Raw genomic sequence first — 17,602 nt, forward strand, 5'->3', positions numbered from 1 at the left:
AGGCTAGAGTTAATGGACATGGCCTACCTCAGCTCGAGAGCTTGCTCCACACATTCCAACAGGCTCCTGCAACACGAACACCTGATGTTTATCTGACTACAGGCCTGAATGGCCCAAGAAGGAATTAACCCAAGGTTTGATCACTGTCTATCATTTCAAACTCAGGCTTAGAGCACTCGTTTTTGTGCCAAGGGTTATTTCCAGTTTACCTACCATCAAACACAACTCACCCAGTTATATGCTTGAAGAGTTGCAGCAGGGATTATATACAGTTGTGGTTAAACGTTTATAAAGCCTTTTAATGGACTTTTAATGATTTCTTTTCTTTAATGACTTAAAAAAAAAACAAGATCTGGGTGTACAAGTTTGAATTTAATTAGAATTTTTGCAGATCCACACAGAGTCAAAAGTTTGGACACATCTTCTCATTTGATGTTTTTCCTTTATTTTTACGACTTTCTACACTGATGTTTTCAGTTTTTAACTACAAATATACGAAGCAAGATATATGGAATTATGTCGCGAAGAAAAAACTGATAAATAATTCTAAATACATCTTATATTTTCAAAGTAGACTTTGCTTTGTTGACAATGCTGCAAACGCTTGGCCTTCTCTCAATGAGCTTCATGATGTAGATGCCTGAAACATCATGTTGATGCACGCTCAATCATCCAGCTAAGGAAAATTCAAAATCGACACAAGCTTGAGGGAAATTTGCAGCTGCCCACATGAACAAGCCAAACGCCTTCTAGAGAAAGGTAGTTTGGTATGTGTGGAGGAGTAAAGGTGAGTCTTTCAAACCTGAGAACACTGTCAAGCGTAGTGGTGATAGCATCATGCTTTGGGGCTGTTTTGCTGCCGGTGGTAATGGTAGGCTACACAAAGTGGGACACTGCAGGACAATGATCCCAAACACACATCAACATACATCACTGGTTCTAGAATGGATAAAACAAACAGGAAGCTTATGAAATCACCTTTCCAAAGCTCTGACCTCAACTGAGGTCGGGTCTGTACCAGGAAACCAACCAATTTACCAAGTTTTCCAAGAACAGTGGTTCGATAGAATTACACCAGAAGCTTGTTGATGACTACCAACAGTGTCCAGTCACAACTTGTTAAGAAATATTTAAACAAAACTGCATATGCAGCCAGCATATATACTTTGACTCTATGTGGATTAGTGAAAATCAAAACTTTATTTAAAGTTTGGTGTTTTTTTAAGTCATTAAAGTTGTTGTTGTGTTGATTAAAGCCCAGAGTGGACGTAAACATCTGATCACAACTGTAAACGATTCCTTTGTGCACATGTCATCATTTTAAAAACAAAATAAAAGAAATTAAATAGAATATGCAACCCTCTTTTTTTCATAAATATACACTTATTGGCCACTTTATTAGGTACACTTGTGGGTACACTCGATTTTTGCCGGTCGTTGCTCATTAATGCAAACATCTGTTGGACTTGAAGTTCAAACTGAGCATCAGGAAGAGAAGTGACGTGTGAGACGAGTGTACCCATTTTCTGACAGCTGCTTCAGCAGGATAACGGTCTTAAAAATGACAGCGAGTTCACTGTGCTCCGCGGTCAAAGGTCTCAGTGCAATCCTGGATGTGCAGCAGCAGTGCATGCAATGCCATCATGTCAGTTTGAACCGAAGTCTCTAAGGAATGTTTTCAGCACCTTGTTGAATCTTTGGCATGAAGGCAAAAGGGTCCAACACAGCACTACCAACGTGTACGTGATAAAGGGGCCAATAGTATAGTCTCCATTATTTTAACTGGCACCTGGAAGTATCCAGACATACGGAGCATTACTTCATTATCACAATCTGTGAATAACGCAGTTAGATTGGATCAGCTGGAGGGCAGAGGCACAAACTAACTAAACAGAGTCTGCAGTTGATTCGTGTTTTGTTTATTGTTTGTTTATTCATCCACTCTTACTGCAAACAGTTAACGTATGCAGTTAGAATAAATCATACTAAATTTCTTTTTGTTTATTTGTTTTTACTACAGGTTACTCCTCATTGCTCTGGGAGGACACTCTGTTCTGTTGGTACCTGCAGTAATACTGTTCTCATACTGTATGGATAAGCTGGCATTCTGGCCACATAGGAACCACATGTCTACTTTTATGAGTTACGATTTATGGTGCTACATCCTGGAAAAAATACCGAAATCACTCCATGTTGGCTGAACAAAGCAAACACCTGCTAAAATAATTCATGCAAAGTTTTTTCTAAACTTATACATGCTACCCATCAGTTGGATTTTGTAAATAAAAACAAAACAAACAACAATATAAAAATCCAGATAAGTTAGCCTAGCCCAGTCTACAAATGACTGATGCAGCTACCTGCTACCTGACAGAGTAACAATCAACCACAGCAGAACACAACTTCCCTCCAGCTGATCCAATCTAGCAACTTTTTAAATGCACCTTGTTATATTATAGTGTGCAGTGTGCCAATGTGACATCTCAACAGCCAAAAACAACGATATTTAATAAGCAACTGAAGAAAGATGAAACAAAGGTCTTACGGTGAGCCTCCTTCATCTCCAGACAGACTCCAGTCATCATAACAGGCCTGCAGAAAGGAAAACCCAAACACAACCTTTGGTGAAATCCGCGTGTTGTCATGGACTGAATGCCATCAGTATACCTGCAGGAAACATGCATTACCAAGTCAGGATAAGGCTCTGTCACTTTCCTCAGTGGAGGCCCAAACTTCACCTGGTCAACTGCAAAAAGAACACAACACTGGGCTTAGCACGCTAACAATGGCAGACCAACACATTCACACACAATCCTGGTACTTTCACAGTGTTTACGGTGCACCGATTCCCATCGATGTGCACTCCAGAGATAACCTGTGACATCAGCAGTGAACAAGGGCCGAGTGAAGTCTGCAGCCCTGACCCCACACATCAGGTGAGCACAGATATCCGAGAATAACATTTTTACTCGATGACAAAGTGTCATTGAGAAGAGACGTCTGAACACAATAAACAAGGTACCATCAAAATCATCTGGAAGAATCAAAAGGTTTATAAGCATTTAGGGGCTGATAAATCGTAGCTACTGGTTTCAAATGAGAGACAAGATGACAGCTGGTTTAGAAGCTCCCACAGTAAAGCTTTTTAAAATGACATTAGATGGCTTATTCTACCTGTAGTATATCAGAGTATGACATTTGTCATTAATGTTAAAGCCTGGAACACGCCTGTGTGTGGGGAGTGACAGCTGACATGCATCACAGTACCGCTGGAAGAAGACACGCCTCCTTCAATTCAATAGAAGTATTTGTATTCCTAAGTATGTGTGTGTGTCTTAATGCTCAGTCAAAGTGACACTTTTGATTGCAGGTCAGGCAAAGTAACAAATCGAATGAACATATGCTTGAATTGGAATGTATCAAATGTACACTGATATTGAGTCAGGGCCCAAACAGGGATGGAGCTGGGTGCAAAAAACAGCATCACCAGTCAAAGAAATTTAAAAATTAAAAAGAAAAAAAAAATCACACTGAAATTATGATAAGAAATAGAAATGTGAGGTAAAAAGAAAAGGTTTCACTGTTGGTATTCAGTCAGTTTTAGGGTGTTAGCAATTTAAACTAAAAGTCCAAGATGATAGGAATACCAACAGCCAGGTAATAAGACAAATAAGAACAGGGCACAAAATGCGACCAAGGAGTATTTATAACATCAGTTTAGGCAATTCCTTGCACTGCTTTCTTGAGGCAACAAGTCAAAACATCAAGTAATGGCTCGATATGCATCAAATCTCACCACTAGATGTCATTAGACTGCAGTTAACTGGATTCTGTCTTTTTACATCTCCCAATTCAAGTGGAGAATCTCAGCTACTACTGCTGTACATGTAGTACACAGTACTGTGATGTCATTACTGTACAGGATGAAACAAGGTGAAAACACTGGTTTCCATAGTAATCAGATAGTTAGTTAGCAGCCCTTTCTTTTAAGATCGTTTAAACTAGTCATTAGTTTGTTTGTAAAGAAATTAGAAATTGCACACATGTGGCAGCATGCAAGGTCTTCGACTAAGATCTGCAGAACAGCTTTTATTAGCATCTTGCCTCAGTTTCTCTAATGACTTCACTGTGATGTGAAAGGAGGAAGCACAGCGATCACATGATCATTTCGCTTTGAAGCAGGAGATGAGGAAATGACTAAACCAGAAAGCAGAAGCTGCTGCTGCGTTTCGGCTCAGTTACTTTGCAAGGTGTTGCTGAACGCCTGCAAGTGAATTTGAATAAGAAGTCCAAAGTTTTTCTGTTTGAAATGGGATCAAAGGAGCGGTCTACAAAGATGCTCTCAACATTTCAAAAGTTAATCTTCTGATTCAATCACCTCAACAAAGTGAATACTTTGGAAACTATTTTGCCCAGCAGTCATCGGTTGCTCATGTCACAGTTATGGTTAGTCATGTTACTGCATGAAGATCATCGTGCAGAAACATGCAGCAGAACACCAACACCTTACTGTTGCAGAGCAGGGCTTGGTGAAGGCTAATTACTGCATTACTGTATTTTCAAGTAATTATTTGTATTGAGTAATGCAGCAGAAGCTCAGCAAAGGACGACAGCAACAAGAAGATGATGGACAAAGGTGAGAAAACTGGTTTTCAGGCTCGTCAGTTGTAAAAGGGTTAGAAACTGCACATTTATCGAGACAACTTCCATCCAAATATGCAAAAGCTGGAGGGACACAGTGTAGCAGTAAGACTGAATGACCTTCCTATACTTCCCCAGACTCATGTACATGAACTGGCTGTGCTAAATAAAACAGTAATCTTGTTTCTGATACTATTTAATCAATACTAAAAGCATAGAGGTGTAACACACAGACCATGGCACTAACAATATACATTGTATCAGTGTTGACAATGACAGATACAGTATATGATACATTGTAGCACCTGTGTAAGCCTCTAAAACCATACTGGTCAAAGGGCAGTGCAGGTGTTTGTGGCTTACGGGGCTGTGTCTAGCACACTAGACTACACTAGTAAGGGAAGTTGAGGTCAACACCAGACTGATTTATGATTTGGTGTGTGAATACAGTCTGTCACACCAGGAACACAAGCAGCCCATTGGCATCTGAGCAGTATGAAGTCAGACAGCAGGCATGTTCCCAGCGCCATCCTCTGACGAGGCCTCCGTCCCACACGTGTGGATGGTTACAGAGCGAGAGCAGCAGTCAGCACGCTCACTGAGGGGCTTTTGTTTCTATTCATATTCTACAAGCTGCTTCGCTGAATACAATGGGACAATGAAACCACTCTCCCAGTACAACCGACATATATTATATGTACACATATGTACACACAGGCACACATTCAGCCATCAAGTGCACTGCACGGTGTAGTGCATCAGAGACAAGCTGCAGGGTTTTTATTCCCTTTGTTCCATTCTAGCACAAAGCCGGTGACCTCACTGTGACGACGAGACGCCAGGAATCTCATCCTGCTATGTTTAAGGAACCACCCACTGTGTGCCGTGTGTGTGGAAGGGGCGGGACTCACATTGTTGTTCAGACGGTGTCCTTTCCACAGGCAGGTGTTTCCCTGCTGACTGAATCTTGTCAGGAGCCATTACCCCAACCTGTCAAGACAGCAAAAACCGTACAGACACAAATCACTGCGGAAACAAGTCAATCCCAGCTTTTCCGAAGGAAGAGCATTTCTGTAAGTTCACCTCTGTACATCATCACAGTGGACTTGGAATCAAACAATCAAGATGTGATTAAAGTGCAGATTTTCAGTCCCCATCTTCAGAGGCTCACAGTGACTGTTTGGATGTTCTTGGATGAACTTTAGACTAAATGCAGGTTTCCTCCCTTCAGTGCTCTGTCAGGCCTTTACTGCAGCCACGTCCCACTGCAGCTGGTTTGCTGGTCACTCTCTACGTGCAGTTTTGTTTTCAGTCACTGACAAGCACGCTCTGTGGGGCTGATATCAGGTGACTGACTTGACCATTGGAAATTGAGAATTCTTGGGTTTAGCAGTTTGCTCGCTGTTATGTGCACAGTGAAGCTCTGTCTGGTTAGTTTTGCAGCGTGAGGTTATCGCCCTGTGCACTCCTGAATTCATCCAGCAGTCACATCATCAATAAACTCTACTGACCTGGCTTCACTGGCAGCCATGCATGCAACCGATCTCCTTCTCTATACTTTTATCTTCTCGTTGTTCTGGTACAAGTTCATCTTTCCAGACTGGACATGCTCCAAAGGTGTTTTCAGTCAAAGTCTAATATGGCCTTCATGTTCCCGAGTGTAACCAGTGGATTGCACCTTGTTGTAAACTCTGTATTTCCATTTGTGAAGGCTTCTCTTGAAAACAATATTAAGACGACCTCATCGATAGTGTTCTTGCAGAGTGTAGGTTTCCTTTTACCAAAGTACCAGATTGTTGATTTCCAGAGAAAAAGAACCCAAATGATCCATGTTGAAAGCTCCAGATATTTAGTCCGTTTAACTCCTTGTGAAATAGTGGAAACACGAGTGTTCAATCACTTTTAAGCATCTGAAATGGAACACCATGTTTAGAAAAGACACTAACCCTAAACAGGTAACACACTACTCGAATGAAGCTGCACGTTGATAACATCTTAATTGTTTGGTTTCAAATCCACAGTGTACAAAATCAAATGTCCTTATCCAGTGAGTTTAGCTACGCTGTGAGAACTGACCTCCAGCTCAATGTCATCCATGGTGTTTGTGTGGGGAGTGTGGAGCTCGGGGTTGTTGGCCATGTCCAGCAGCTCAATGATCAAGTTACGGGTCAACAGCTGTGTCACAAACGGATGCTAAAGAAAGAAGGCACACACCTTAAACGGGAAATGATGGCGCTAATCTCAGGTCTCTCTTTCGCTTTGTTTTTGTCTTACAGTACAAAGAAAATAAAGTTTCTTATGTCTGATGTGCAGCAACAAGTGAAAGAGAGCAACATTTTACATAACACTGGCTCTGCTCTTTGACCACTGCAAACCTGCGGTCGACTTTCGACATTTCAGAAATCTCTTGCCTGAAGAAGCCTGAAGCTCTAGAGTCCATATTCGAACCCTTCATGGCTGTGACATTGACACTGTTAATTGTTACAAATACTTAAGATTGCTCAGCTCGCTGAGAAACACATGGAGGACATGGAAAATAAAAGACTAAGACATTATGTTTCTGTGTGCAAATAATGTAACAATGTAACAAATGCAAACATGCAAATAATGTAACAATGTAACAAATGCAAACATGCAAATAATGTAACAATGTAACAAATGCAAACATGCAAATAATGTAACAATGTAACTAGATTTTTAGAAATGCGGTATTAAAGCTCTTACTCTGTTTAACAGCACTTGGGAGATACATTTAAAAAATGACATTTTCATAAATCTGTCCACTTCTGTATTATTTCTAAACTGACTATGAGGTCCAATCAAAAAGCAGGACGTATGCGACTGTGTATGAAAGAAATTAAAGGCATAACACAAACGGTATGAGCATGTTTGCAGGTGAATGTTGTAAAAAGTACTTTGATAACAGCTGATAGCAGCCAGTCTCATTGCAAAACATGCCACATAGAAAAAAAAAACCCAAACCCAATTAGCTATAAATGTAATTTTGGGGTACTGTGGCCATACAGCAAGAAGGTCCTGGGCTCAGATCAGCTGGTGGCCTTTCTGTGTCTGGGTACTCCAGCTTCCTTCCTGTCCTGGGTGCACCCCACCTCCCATTCCCCACAGCCCTTAACTGGATGGAGATGGACAGAACTATATCTCCACCAGCAGAGCAAGCGACCCACGCACTGAGGGCTCGGATGTTTTTGATCGTACATCATTTGATATCTGCTGATTTGACAGCTCTGTAATATTTGTAGCAAAATGTGACATTTAGATTTTGTGTAATATCACATGTTCATCAGCATGTGAAATTTTACTGAATAGCTCCCAGTATAAACTGTACAAATGCAATGCAATCATTTCCAGTCGCTCTCGTAACAGCCAGCCTCGGCCAACCACCTCCCTTTGTGCTAATGTTACAAACAGAAGAGAAAGATGTGCTTACAGCTACTGTACACACAACAGTGCCAGTGTGAAGACGGACGGTTGGTTCGTTTTTCCTTGTTTAGTGACAAACTAACCTGCAGCAGTGTCTCAGCTGAGGGCCGCTTACGAGTGCTTTTAATGAGAGACATCTTCACAAAGCTATGGAAGCCAGCAGACCTGCAGACAGAGGAAGACAAAGATACATGTATCAGCAGTGAGGAAGATACTGATCAGATCACAGGTGCTTATGCACTTGAATTTCAGACCATCAGCAGCACATTTACCACTTGGCTTTGTCCTTAAGTTTTGGAGGCTGGAAGCTGCTCTTGGACATCAGCATCAGCGCTCTGAAAAACAGTGTGAGAGACGTCACTGGACTGGAAAATGTCCAAGCAGCAATCACCCAGAGTCTGCCAAGTCTGTCTGTCTCCAACTGTTTGTCCAGTCCCCATTGTTTATGCTGACTCACCTCATTGGGTGCAGGTCAAACATGGGCGGCTGCAGCTCTGCCAGCTCGATGGCAGTGATGCCGACGGCCCAGATATCACACAGGTGGTTATAGCCACCCTTCTTCTCCACCGCAGCCACCTCTGGAGCCATCCTGCTCAGAGAGGAAGAGTTAGTGGGCCTGATTCGCAAACAGGTGTGTCCAGGAGTCAACCACTCATTAACTTTCAATGACAAATCTGTGAAACATCAATATTTGAAGATGGCAGCTGACTGCGAGCGGTCTGTGGCTTTGTTAGAAACTTGATCCTTGAAGTGATCAGGTATCGTTGCAATAACTGTAGCAGTGCTTCACCTAAAGATAAATATGTTTACCTATATGGAGAAAGACAGGTCGTGTGTTTTTTATCACTTTATTGTAAATCGAACTAAAACAAATCTGTCCTTTGCACATTTTCTTTCATAGACTTTGGTTTAGTAGATGCTTTCTGAGGGTTAGTTGGCAACTCATAGACTGACAGACATAGACATGCCATGAAAGTACGAGCACAGGAAAGCTCATCCCAGCACACACACGGGACTGATACTCCTCCTCCATTCTGCGGCTGCTGATGCAAGCCCGCTCTTATGAGGCGGATCGATTTGTCTGGTTAATTCTGATAACGTATGAGGTTAAAAACCCTAACCTTAAACAGGCTGATATATTGAACCGAGGCTATAAAACAGACACGAATTCAGCTAAAGTGAAAGCAGAACACTTAACTGATACTGTGACACAAAAGCACAATAGATGAACCTACAGCTGAGCATAAAGACAAAGAGCGCTGGCAGCATACCAAGCTCACAGTGATAGCAGCACTGTAGAAAAACAGAGAGGTCTGTGTCACCATCGACAGACAGACACTGTTTGCTCAGGGTTTGGTAAGGTTAGGGTTAGTGGTGATGTATTCATCTTACCAGTAAGGAGTTCCAATAAATGACTTCCTCTTGGCCACAGAGGCACTGATCTCTGCTGCGATTCCAAAATCAGCTGGACACAGAGGAGAGACGCAGGGTCACAGTGCAGCTTAAATCCAACATCGTGCTTACCTAAGCCTGCATAAGTACTGCAAATCACACTGACCCAGTTTCACATCTCCACGCTCGGTCAAAAGGATATTGGCTCCCTGCAAAGACAATAAAGATCCAAGCTTGTTCACAGGATGATCCACAGTCTGAGCGTCACTATTAAACAGTAACAACTAAACAGCTGTACCTTTATGTCCCTGTGCATTTTGCCAGTTTCGTGCAAGTGATACAGGCCCTGGAAAAGATGGAAATCAGCCGATTACTGTGAGAATGTATTTAATTACTGCTTAAGTCATGGTTTACAACACTGAACTGGGAAGAGAGAGAAAACATACAGCTGAACTGACTGACTAACAGTCTCCAGGGGTGGCAGAGGGCAGCCAATGATTTGGGCGGTGTTAATGACCCACTGCACAGCACTCCACCCAGGCAGTAGGAGAGCATGCTGTCCCATCTTCATCTAGTCTTGCATGATCAAGAACAATATCTCTATGTTTCCTTAGTTTGATTTTTGTAACCTTTACGTGCTTTGAATGCAGACTCACTGATCGTGTACAGCACTGGTGAAAGTTTTGGAAGCACTTTTTCTGGTGTTTTTTGCTGTCAGTCTGCAAAGCTGATCATCCAACAAAGCTTTGAGTGGGCAGAAGGTCACGGTCTATGAAAACACAGTGTGCCGTATGGCTGCTGTGGCTCAAGAGGTCAGGTGGGTTTTCCAGCACCACCAGAATGTTGGCAGCTCCTCCCACCTGCGTATCCACCCGCCCCTGGTAAAGACACTGAACCGCATCCTACGCATTTATTGCGGTGAGCATGTGTGTGTGATTGTTTAAAAGGAATTAAAGGAATAAAATGAACTGCAGTGTGAGTACAACTGTATATAGGTGAAAGGGACTTGTAGCACTTCGTTAGAAAGAAAAGAGCTATATCAGGACCAGACCATTTATCATGTTCTACTGCAGAGGCAGTTTCAGAACATCTACAATGCACTTAGTGGTCTGGCACGACTGGAGCTGCTCTGAAGTTGGGAAAAAACACATGACTCATTGTGTCAGCAGGGTGTCTGTAAAGACTTTGCAGTGCAACAGTAACAAGCTTCCTGGACTGAAAAGCCTTACCTGGAGAGTTTCCCTGCACACAAATGCTATCTGCTTCTCCTTCAGTGGACCCGTCACTGTGGAAAAGAGTCTGATTAACAGCTGTGAGACATGAGAGTAAGAGTGGATCATTGTGCCTACTTCCACATCTGCTTTATACCAACTATTCAAATGACTGAGCGTTAAAGTGGTAGTTACAGTTGGACATGCTGGGAAATGCTTCAGCTGCCTCACTCAGACTCATCGGGTGGAAACAGTACTCATATAGTTATGTTTAAACAGCTCCACTATGGTCGTATTCATCCTTATTGGCTCATTTGGAAAGTGTAACGACAGAAAGAAATGCAACATATAGCTTTAGTTTGTGATTTTAGCTTTTTAGTTGTTTCTTGCTTTGCAGTGCCTAAAAATAATTCCTGGTCCTGAGAAGGAAACATTTCCTCTTATTCCTCTCTCTTTGAGTAGTTCACCACTTATATGTTAGGCTAGCAGTCTTTGTTTTTATTTTAATACATATTAGTTGGTTCACAGAAGGACAAACTAGAATCTATGACTGATAATTATTTAATTACATTTCCCTTAATGACAATCCTTTCCCGTATCCAATCCACGTGAGGTACATTCAGAGATTCACCCAGTCAATCACAGGCCCTCATTACTAAGAATGGACGACACTAATTTAATCACATGCTGTGAATTCAGCCGATCGAGGACAGTAGATGTGTCGTGTTCTGACATGAATTTTAGATGTGTGTGTTTTTACCATGGTAGATATCCTGCAGGGAGCCTCCACCGCAGTACTCCATGCAGATCCACAGCTTGGTGTTTCTAAAGAGAGACACTCAGCTTTTATTTGACATGTCTGACATGCGTGCTGCTCTCTGTGGCTGAACAGCTGTGCAGGCATTGGTTAAAAACAAGTACTGCGTTTAAGAAGGAAGCAGACAGGCCTTAATATAATGAAGTCAATGCATTTACTCCCACAAGCACACAGTATCATGCATGAGCTGGTGGGCCAACAATGTAACTAAGCAGTTGAAGGAGTGGGAGAGGAATTCAGCGCGTGCAAGATAAAAGTCAAATTCCACATATTTCAGTCCACCAACAATCTGAGGAATTCCACACATCAGAAAACACCCAGCACCTGTGGTAGCTCCCAAAGTAGGCCACGATGTTTTTGTGCTTGCACTCCTTCATCATGGTAATCTCCTGCTGGATGGGGGTGATGTCATCACCTGAGCACAGACAGCACAGCGAGGGTTTACTGACTCATGACAGCTAACTTCACACAGTTACAGAACAGCAAAACATAGCTAGACAACTGGGAGGACTGGTAGCTTCTCCATGGAGCAAGGGATGTAGTGAATCTGGGAAATTCTTTTAGTGGAAAAAAATACTGCACACCCACGTGGTGCTCAGTGTTATCAGCTGTGTTGGATACAGTGAAATCAGGTCTGTTTTTTACAACTACTCAAATGGCACTATTAGTTATTCAAGGATAGGTTCACTTTTTTTCATTTCTAAGCTAGAAAAGGACTCAATCCGTTCCTTATATCATTCCAGTATAACCCATATACTGGACAATATATACGGGACAAATCCAAAAGAAAATCTTTGTAGTGCAAAACACCTTCCTTTAAAAAGAAGTCCATGAAAGCAAAGATGGCAGTAACAAACACTTACACAAAGCTCCATACAGCATTACCACTTTGACTCTTTAGTACTTTCTATATGAACACAGCAGACTTCTAATAATCGTAGTTATCAGGCCTCTGTGATCAGAGCAATAACATCACAGTTAGCAACATGTGTGACAAAGCAATATAATAAGCCATTGCTTGATTGCTTAATCCTGTTGTTGCTGTGCTGTAAACTGTAAAACAGCTGATGTGACCCTGAGTAATATTATTTGCAAGTTTCACTGAAACTGACCAATACTGGGAACTATGGACGTTGAATGGACACCTTACTGTGCACTTCCTGTGCTGTGTTTGGGCTTTTAACACACCTGAGTCGAGCTTGACAATCTTGATAGCTGCCAGTTCAGACGTCCTGATGTTTCGAGCCTGAAAGGAAAGCAAAATAGTCTTTATAATAAATAACATATAAGATAAAAGGATACGCAGGTAACTGCACCCAAAAGAAGCACAGTGGCCTGTGTTTGTATAGCGCTTTACTAGTCCCTAAGAACCCCAAAGCGCTTTACACATCCAGTCATCCACACATTCACACACTAGTGACGGTAAGCTACAGTGTAGCCACAGCCACCCTGGGGCGCACTGACAAGAGGCGAGGCTGCCGGACACTAACGCCACCGGGCCCTCTGACCACCACCAGTAGGGAGCAGGTGAAGTGTCTTGCCCAAGGACACAACGACCGAGACTGTCGGAGACGGGGCTTGAACCAGCAACCTTCCGATTACAAGGCGAACTCCCAACTCGTGAGCCACGATCGCCTGCCCGGCCTATTTGGCCAAAAAGCAGAAAGTAGCTTACAGAAAACTGAAGTAAGACAAGACTTTATACGTTTTACAGAGTGAGTGTGTATGTTTGTAACACAAACTTGGACCAATCTGGACGCTGCAATAACAGACAGCACACTCATACACACAGAGTCAAACACATCCTTCAGTGGCTTCGGCAGAGATGGAAAAATATCCAGAGTACATCTTGTCAAGTGGTTAACTGCTTCATTCAGCAGCAAGAAGACTGTTTCACATTCCTAAATGTGGGCAGTGATGAAGGAATATGGGATGCCCGATAGTGTTATTAGAATGGTTCAGTTTAGTGGGAAAGCTGTTGCCTTTTAAACTGGTTCAACAAGGAATGTGAAAACAAAGCAGTAGTTTTGAAATGGGAACATTTTAAATCCAAATGACAAAGCATGAGTAACAATTGTCAGTACCCATATTATACCAAGATGATTATTTCTTGCTACTTTGTTTCCACTACAGCACAAAGTCATGATGATTCTTAATGAATTATGTGTTGAACTGATTTGGGGGACAAACCGTGACGTAACAAAAAGGTGTCCAAAAGCAAAGTGAATGGCAGCTTGGATGTGGCTGACCTTAGTATCACTTAAAATCCTTTTTATTAAATGTGTTGGGAAACACTTTGGGTTAGGGACAATGAGGCCGTTTGGTCCAAGTTGAAAGGAGAGGTCGGTCTGGTGTCCCTAACACACCTAACATAAACAAGAATCATGTATGCACAAAGCAAATTTATAGTATAATTAATGAAAACAATAATGGGGGTTGTAATGTCATGCTCACTCATCCCAAAAGGTTGATTCTGGTCATCTGAAAGTTTTCAGTGGGAGAAACATTTACATCCACACACAGCAGAGCCACCTCGTCAGGCCAGGACTCTGCAGTCTATTTACACCTACAGGCCAGTGACACTCTCTCAATCATGAGGATGTAACATCCTGGACAGGGAGGAACGCTGGTTTGAGGGCGGAGTCAAGGAGCCCATTTACGTGAAAAGGGAAAGACCATCTCTGAATCGAGGAGGGGGCCTAAGGGTACATCTGTCACCATCTTACATGCTGTGATGGCAGCCATTCCCCAACTCTCTGTAAATGGTACTCATGGCCATTAATCTGTGGTTGTTGATTAATGGTCATGACAAGGAAGGAACTGACATCACAGCCAGCCATTGTTCTCCAGTTTCAGTCATTATGCAAATGTACTGTTGATAAGATTTCGGGGAAACCTGCAGTCAGCTGAGACTGAAGTCACCTGGATGACGAAACGTTTCTCCCACTGAGATGAACAGAATCAACCTTTGGGAATAACGAAGGTTTAACACAGTATAAATGTTTTAAATATATGAATGTTTTTGGATGGATTTTAATAAATGTTCTTTATGTGTTTTGAGAGTTGAGCTAGTTACAGTCTGGAAGGACAAGTTCAGAGAACAGGCCCAAGTTTCAGTCACCAGAAGAAAATCCAGGTGTGGAGAGGTGAAGAAGTCGTTTAGAATAAAGGTTTTATTTGCTAGTGACCTAGCATTAACCAGACCCAGCCTGTCAAAAACAGGGTTGATGTCTGGCTGGGACGCACGATTGATGGGATAAAGAATCTGGTGATCAGAATCAAATTGCTTTATTAAACAAAGCGCGCTGTGTGTAGTTGCTGCTCCTCAGGAAAAGTTTCACTTTTGTTCATTGGAGAACAAAACTTCTCTCAATCCACGTTTGAGAGAAAACTATTCAAACAAACACTCCGTGAATAAGGAGAAAAAAGCTGAAGCAACTGAACGTGCTGCATGGCAGTTGAGATATGTGCACCAAAGACTCCACCTCTGTGAAGATGGGGCGATAGATGCCATGAGAGCTGGACAGTAAGATGCAGAAGCACAGGTGTGGTCCATCGGTGAGTCAGTTCCAGGGATCGCCAAGAGACAACCCGAGGTCCAGGGAAAGTTTGTTCAGAAGAACGTGGGGATCAGTTATCGGAGACGCAGCCATGCAGTTTTTAAACACACTGCTCCGTTTCCCCGTCTCCTGTGGCATTTCTTCCTGGGAGGAAGGCAAGGTGGGCCTTGGTGAAGGAGGATTGGTGCGCTCTACAGACAGGTGGGATACAATACTCCTGACATCCTGGGACCAGTCGCTCTTCAACAGTGGCTCTGATGCTGATGAAGTCATAAACCAGGACAATGGAGACATTTTTTAAGAAAACAGATGTCAATAAAGCAATCACAAACAGAGCAGGTAAGCCACACACACCGGCGCCATCTATCCACCATCCAGCAGATATCAAGAAATCCTCCCAATAGCTGGAATAAGCTGACTGAAAGAGGATGGCTGTAGTGATAGATGTAGCTTTACTGAGTGATGAAGAAAGAACACGAGAACCTCGAGAAATATCAAGGCCTGAGAGAGAAATTCAAGAAGATGTGGAGGGTGAAGACAACAATGGTCCCTGTGGTAATCAGAGCACTCGGGGCAAAGACCCCCAAGCTGAGCGAGTGCCTCCAGCCGATCCCAGAAACATCATCCCAGATCTCTGTCCACACAGTCCTCAGGACCCTCAAGCTCTCGGTCCTCTAGCAGAGGAAGTGCAGCCGACGCTGATGCTCCTACTATGTTATAATTACACTTAACCAACATAACAATTTAACAGATTTTAACAGAAAGAAACTTTCAGCACAACCAAGCAAGAGATTAATAATAACTAATGATTAAATGCACCGTGGGGTATAAACACATAATTAGTAAAAAGGTGGGTGAGGACAAAACACAGGAGCCTACATCTATTACAGTGAATCTAAGGGAGGATTCAGGGTTACCTGATCCAGCTCTCACTATATGCTTTATAAAAAACAAACATTTTAAGCCCAATATTGAACATGTTGTGGTTTTGAAAGCCTGAGGTGGATTCTCACAGCCGGTGTCAAGCTGCTCCAAACACCAGACGAGGTGTCTGTTTGGGAAATCCAAACTGGAAGCTGGTTCCACAGAAGAGGGGCCTGAAAACTGAAGGCTCTCCCTCCCACTCTACTTTTAAATAACAGGTCTATTGGAGTGATATGGTACTACGAGATATATATTGTAAGGTAGATCGTACAATAATAGATACAGAGAAAAACCCAACAATCATATGACCCCCTATGAGCAAGCACTTTGGCGACAGTGGGAAGGAAAAACTCCCTTTTAACAGGAAGAAACCTCCGGCAGAACCAGGCTCAGGGAGGGGCGGGGCCATCTGCTGCGACCGGTTGGGGTGAGAGAAGGAAGACAGGATAAAGACATGCTGTGGAAGAGAGACAGAGGTTAATAACAAGTATGATTCAATGCAGAGAGGTCTATTAATACATAGTGAGTGAAGAAGAATCACCCAGTGCATCATGGGAATCCCCAGCAGCCTATGTCTATTGCAGCATAATTAAGGGAGGATTCAGGGTCACCTGGTCCAGCCCTAACTATATGCTTTAGCAAAAAGGAAAGTTTTAAGCCTAATCTTGAAAGTAGAGATAGTGTCTGTCTCCAGAATCCAAACTGGAAGCTGGTTCCACAGAAGAGGGGCCTGAAAACTGAAGGCTCTGCCTCCCATTCTACTTTTAAATACTCTAGGAACAACAAGTAGGCCTGCAGAGCGAGAGCGAAGTGCTCTAATAGGGTGATATGGTACTACAAGGTCATTAAGATAAGATGGGGCCTGATTATTTAAGACCTTGTATGTGCGGAGCAGGATTTTGAATTCTGGATTTAACAGGAAGCCAATGAAGGGAAGCCAAAACAGGAGAAATATGCTCTCTCTTTCTAGTCCCTGTCAGGACTCTTGCTGCAGCATTTTGGATCAGCTGAAGGCTTTTCAGGGAGTTTTTTGGACATCCTGATAATAATGAATTACAGTCGTCCAGCCTGGAAGTAATAAATGCATGAACTAGAATAGGTGAGAATAAGGAAGGGAACTTTTATGTTAGAACTTTGTTTTTCTAAAACCAACAACAGCACAAGCATGAGTGGCCCACAGACAAGCTGTACCACATATATTTTGCACTGCCTCCCTTTGACCACATAGCTCTCTGCACCAGACGGGCAGTCCCTCATCTGCCTGCAGACTACAAATATGCCATCTCTGCAGGACCACAAGTCCACTTTTCTCCTCTCTCTGCCCATTTGTCAAAGTCGGGCAGTATTTCACAGAAGACTCACACCTCTGCTCTTGTGACCCTTACTGTCCTACATGATGTGCCAAACTATGGGCACTCTTCAACAGATGCACCTCGTTCTCAAGTGAAAAAAGTGTCAATGAGAGATTAACTTGAGAAGGAGATGTACATGTAGTGTCAACCCACAGAGCACCAGAAATACAGTAGCGTCATATGCGTCACATGCGTACCAACGCTGTGGCAGAAAGCAGTTTTGTGGTTTTGACAGCCTGGGTGAGATGCATTCAGCTGGCATAA

General features: G+C 42.7%; 1 protein-coding gene across 1 annotated transcript in view; it reads right to left on the reverse strand.

Annotated features, from left to right (window-relative positions):
- The window catches only part of map4k2 (mitogen-activated protein kinase kinase kinase kinase 2), a 43,667-nt gene that overhangs the window by 15,655 nt on the left and 10,410 nt on the right, over positions 1 to 17,602 (reverse strand). The window contains exons 2-16 of the mRNA XM_085349766.1: positions 12,691 to 12,748; positions 11,827 to 11,917; positions 11,446 to 11,510; positions 10,704 to 10,759; positions 9,773 to 9,820; positions 9,641 to 9,683; positions 9,475 to 9,547; positions 8,540 to 8,671; positions 8,355 to 8,417; positions 8,166 to 8,247; positions 6,718 to 6,834; positions 5,553 to 5,631; positions 2,688 to 2,746; positions 2,546 to 2,592; positions 28 to 66 (exon numbers count right to left, since the gene is read on the reverse strand). Of these exons, the coding sequence (XP_085205892.1) occupies positions 28 to 66; positions 2,546 to 2,592; positions 2,688 to 2,746; positions 5,553 to 5,631; positions 6,718 to 6,834; positions 8,166 to 8,247; positions 8,355 to 8,417; positions 8,540 to 8,671; positions 9,475 to 9,547; positions 9,641 to 9,683; positions 9,773 to 9,820; positions 10,704 to 10,759; positions 11,446 to 11,510; positions 11,827 to 11,917; positions 12,691 to 12,748 (1,052 nt within the window). The remainder of the gene's footprint in view (positions 1 to 27; positions 67 to 2,545; positions 2,593 to 2,687; positions 2,747 to 5,552; positions 5,632 to 6,717; positions 6,835 to 8,165; positions 8,248 to 8,354; positions 8,418 to 8,539; positions 8,672 to 9,474; positions 9,548 to 9,640; positions 9,684 to 9,772; positions 9,821 to 10,703; positions 10,760 to 11,445; positions 11,511 to 11,826; positions 11,918 to 12,690; positions 12,749 to 17,602) is intronic.

Source organism: Diplotaxodon limnothrissa, linkage group LG3, assembly GCF_057381915.1.
Source record: "Diplotaxodon limnothrissa isolate DT_005_m linkage group LG3, D_limnothrissa_male_GT1.1, whole genome shotgun sequence".
NCBI lineage: Eukaryota > Metazoa > Chordata > Actinopteri > Cichliformes > Cichlidae > Diplotaxodon > Diplotaxodon limnothrissa.